This window comes from Triticum aestivum, chromosome 2D (genome assembly GCF_018294505.1).
Source record: "Triticum aestivum cultivar Chinese Spring chromosome 2D, IWGSC CS RefSeq v2.1, whole genome shotgun sequence".
Lineage (NCBI taxonomy): Eukaryota > Viridiplantae > Streptophyta > Magnoliopsida > Poales > Poaceae > Triticum > Triticum aestivum.
Window position 1 is genome coordinate 370941908 of NC_057799.1, and position 3664 is coordinate 370945571.

General features: G+C 56.4%; 1 protein-coding gene across 1 annotated transcript; it reads right to left on the minus strand.

Moving 5' to 3' along the window:
* Positions 1 to 1476: 1476 nt before the first annotated feature.
* Positions 1477 to 3049, minus strand: LOC123053199 (probable BOI-related E3 ubiquitin-protein ligase 2). The gene is made up of 2 exons (XM_044476626.1): positions 2445 to 3049; positions 1477 to 2347 (listed from the first exon to the last, which is right to left on the minus strand). The coding sequence occupies exons 1-2, from the start codon at positions 2877 to 2879 to the stop codon at positions 1820 to 1822; spliced, it is 963 nt and encodes a 320-aa protein (XP_044332561.1). The 5' UTR covers positions 2880 to 3049; the 3' UTR covers positions 1477 to 1819.
* Positions 3050 to 3664: the final 615 nt, after the last annotated feature.

Below are 3664 nucleotides of genomic sequence, written 5' to 3' on the forward strand. Positions count from 1 at the left end.
CACTACAGGAACAGAATAAAGATGGCCAAAGTAGTGGAAGGACATCACAGATGCTCGACGACCCTGTACTGCACTACCACTGCTATACGCCTACTCGTCCAGCATAGCACGAATAACGAATAGCTAGGTCGAAAGTGCGTGCAGCAAGCTACTTAGTGTCCGCTGTGGAGGGGTACAGCTAGTCAAGCAGTAGTATCACTCCATTGCGGAAAGGTGAAAAGACGGGCGGCGATCCGATCCATTGTGTACGTTGGTTTCTTGCTCCTGTTGCTTTGCTATGTCACGCTTCACAAGGGAGAGAAGAGATGCAGTGCAAAGATGGAAAAGGAGCAAAGCCCATGGTGGTGGTGGACTGGACTGGACTGCCAACTCCGGCTTTAACACGTCCTTGGGCCGCCCGCTTTCTTTTTTCTTTTTCTACACAGGCAACAGTGCCCCCTGTCACACGGTTCGAGCTGGCCAAAAAGGCGAATGCGTAGGCGGAGCAAAAGTGCAGTAAATTACTCGGAGTGATGCAGGGGTCGCTACCAAAGTGGCCACGGATGATGGCTTAAAAGTGCTCAAAGTAGGCTTATCTTTACCGTACTCTAATCTACTCCACTCTCTGCTCTAGCCTCTAGGTAGAGCTAGTGCTGTGGTGCCGGCCGTTTCACGCGCCACCGCCCATGCATGCATGTCCCCGACTGCTGCATGCACGCACGAAACGAATCATGCACCTGCGCACGCCAGGCCTACCCAAGCTAGCCCAGCCGTATCGAGACGCGCGCACCACCCGTCGCTTTGCTCTCTCTCCTCTCCTTTGTCTCTTTTGCTGCGTTGCTTCCCCAATAATTTTGCTCCCCGTCAGTACCGTACGAGCTGGTTAGTAGCGTTTCATCAAACATAGTACGTACACCGCTCAAATAAAATAAAACGTACGTTCTCCTACTATACCTTGTAAATTTCGCGGAGTTTGCCATCAGCCCATCACCACAGGTAAAAACGATGGCTGGCTGGCGGTTGAGACCAAGCAATTACTCTCGCTCCTTGGGCAAAAACATGGACGTTGACGTACCCCTGCCGTGCCGCAAGTGAAACGTTCAATATACTGTCGTGGTTTCACGCGCCGGACGGGTCAAATCCGTGCAGACAATCCAAATCTGTACCTGCCTGCCAATTTATGCGCTGCGGGCAAACCGACAGTGGGACTGGCCGGCCACATGACAACTCACCCGTACGGCCGAGGCGGATGCGATGCGTGCGGATCGACAGGCGTGCGTGGGCACAGTTGTACAGGACAGGTTTAGACTGGTCAAGATCGACGGGATCGACGGGCATAAAAATATTGATGATGCCCAAGTAGAACTACTACGATCCGGCGGGTATACTCAACATAGCATAGCATCTTTTTTGAGAACAGCAAGTGTGGCAGTAAAATATTGCGATCACGCAGCAATCTTTGCACACGCATCGAGCAATCACAGGGAAACAACACGGTTTTAGTGCCAAATACTGGTGTGTAGATTTTTTTTCCCAAGGACGAAACAACTTTTAACTCGGGAAATTTCGCCACCCACATACTCGTACTACTAAGGTTAGTTCAGAACATTAACAGGCAACCTACCTATAAAGAATAAAAAAACTAGTCTAGGATCTACACGCAAATTCCAACATTTGGAGTATCATGGCCTGATCACGTGACGCTTGTGCAACACTGCTGAAGCCCACATGCAGCAAAAACAAAAACAAATATCGTAGAACACGACACGGACGACGAGCTCGGCCGCGCGACGTACGTCCACCGTCGGCCCACCGGGCCGCATGTCCTGGAGTTGGATGGTCAGGAAAGGAGGACATGGAGCGAGGCGTTCTTGGTGGCCGCGCACACGGGGCAGGTGTCCACGGAGGGCTCGCACGCACCGCACAGGGACAGGTGCCGGCACGGGAGCAGCAGAACGCAGGCGTCCGCCTGACCGCAGGCCTTGCACGACGGAGCCGCCGCGACCGCCTTGGACGCCGCGTCGTCGGCGTTGTCCCCCGCTGGGGTCTCGAAGCAGCAGGACTGCGCGTCGTCGGCATCGCCCTCAGCAGTCCCGGCGACAGCGCAGGGGGGCTGCAGCAGCTGGTCCAGCGTCGTGCGGAGGCCGGCCGCGACGGCCTCGTGGCTCTTGGCGACGCCGAGCCACGCCTGGCCCTCTGCGGTCATCTGCCGGAGCCACTCCTCCAGTTCGCCGTTGCGGTAGCGCGCGCGCTCCAGTTCAGCCTCTACGGCCTGAAGCCGCCCCGCCGCAGCGCGCTCCACAGTAGCCAACGCGGCCCTCGCGTGTCGCCGGCGCGCCTCCTCAAGCCCCGCGCGAATTCTCTCGGTCTGCACAACAGACGTAGAAAGCAAGTGAGATACCGTTCGACCGAACCGATCGACAAACCGACTCCAATCGCGAAGAACAGGAGGCGCACGGGCATACCTCGAGCCGGATGAGCGCGTCCATCTCCACGCCCTGGTTGTAGAGCAGCGTGTTGAGGCCCGCGGCATTGGCCACCCTCCCGCTGGTGGAGGCCGCGCCGGAGCCGACCGCCCTGCTCTGCGCATCGCAAGGCAGCATGAGTCCGTGCATCGCCGCCGCCTGCTGCAGAAGCAAGCGCTGCCGGGCAAGGTCGGCGAGTCCCGCCGGCTCGTCCCCGGCCATGCGCGCCCGCTTCCTCGGCGCGAATCCGTAGTTGTCGTTGCATGTGAGCTCGCTTCGCGGGAGATCGCTGAGCACCGTGTTGTTCCCAATACACGCCACCGCGGCTTGCTCGTCCAGGAACTGGGAGTTACCCGGCGCCGAGGCATCCATGGACCTATAGGCCTTGAGGTCGTGGGGGAAGGCGTGGGAGAGGAACCGCGCCTGGACAGCCATTGCGGCCACACCAGCACCGCTATGTATCTTGTCTGGGAGAGGGCGAGGCGGAGAAGGCAAGGTGTCCGACGCAAAGGACGACGACGATGCGTGAGGAGTTGGGAGTGGGGGCGGAAACGGCTGGGGAGTTGTGATGGATAGAAAGAGAGATGAACGGGGAGGAGGCGTGGAGGAGGGGGGCGGTTATATATACGGCGTGGGTGCGGGGAAGACACGTTGGGTTGGGTGTGTGGGTGTGGGGGGGCCTGCAAGGGGACAAAAGCTGTCTGCCTCTTGTTTATTTTGACGGGGAAGGGAGGCAGCAGCCACAGCGGATGGGTTGGACGGATGCGATGCCATATCTCCCTATCTTTTCCGCGCCTGCCTTTAATAATGCCTATCGTTTACGGTGTGGAATGCTTTTCCTCTTTCCTGCTCTCTTTTTCCTGCCCCGTTTTTTGTTGCCTGCCTGCTTGATTCGTCGTGGAGAGAGTGATGTGAGATGCGGGGGAGGACGGTGGCGGTCCGGGCGGAGGTGGGGGTTGCATGATGATAATAAAGGTGGGCCACTCCTCTGCTCTCGGTGCTTTGACGTTTTCCTTTCCTTTCTCCCTCATTTCCGATGGCTACGCTGCTTCTGCAATTTACGATACGGCCTACAAGCATTTATTAATAGCTACAGTAATGTATTACTCTACAATATACGTACTCTCTCCGTTTTTATTTACTCCGCATATTAACTTTGGTCAAAGTCAAGCTTTATAAACTTTGACAAAGTTTATAGACAAAAATATTAACATGTACAA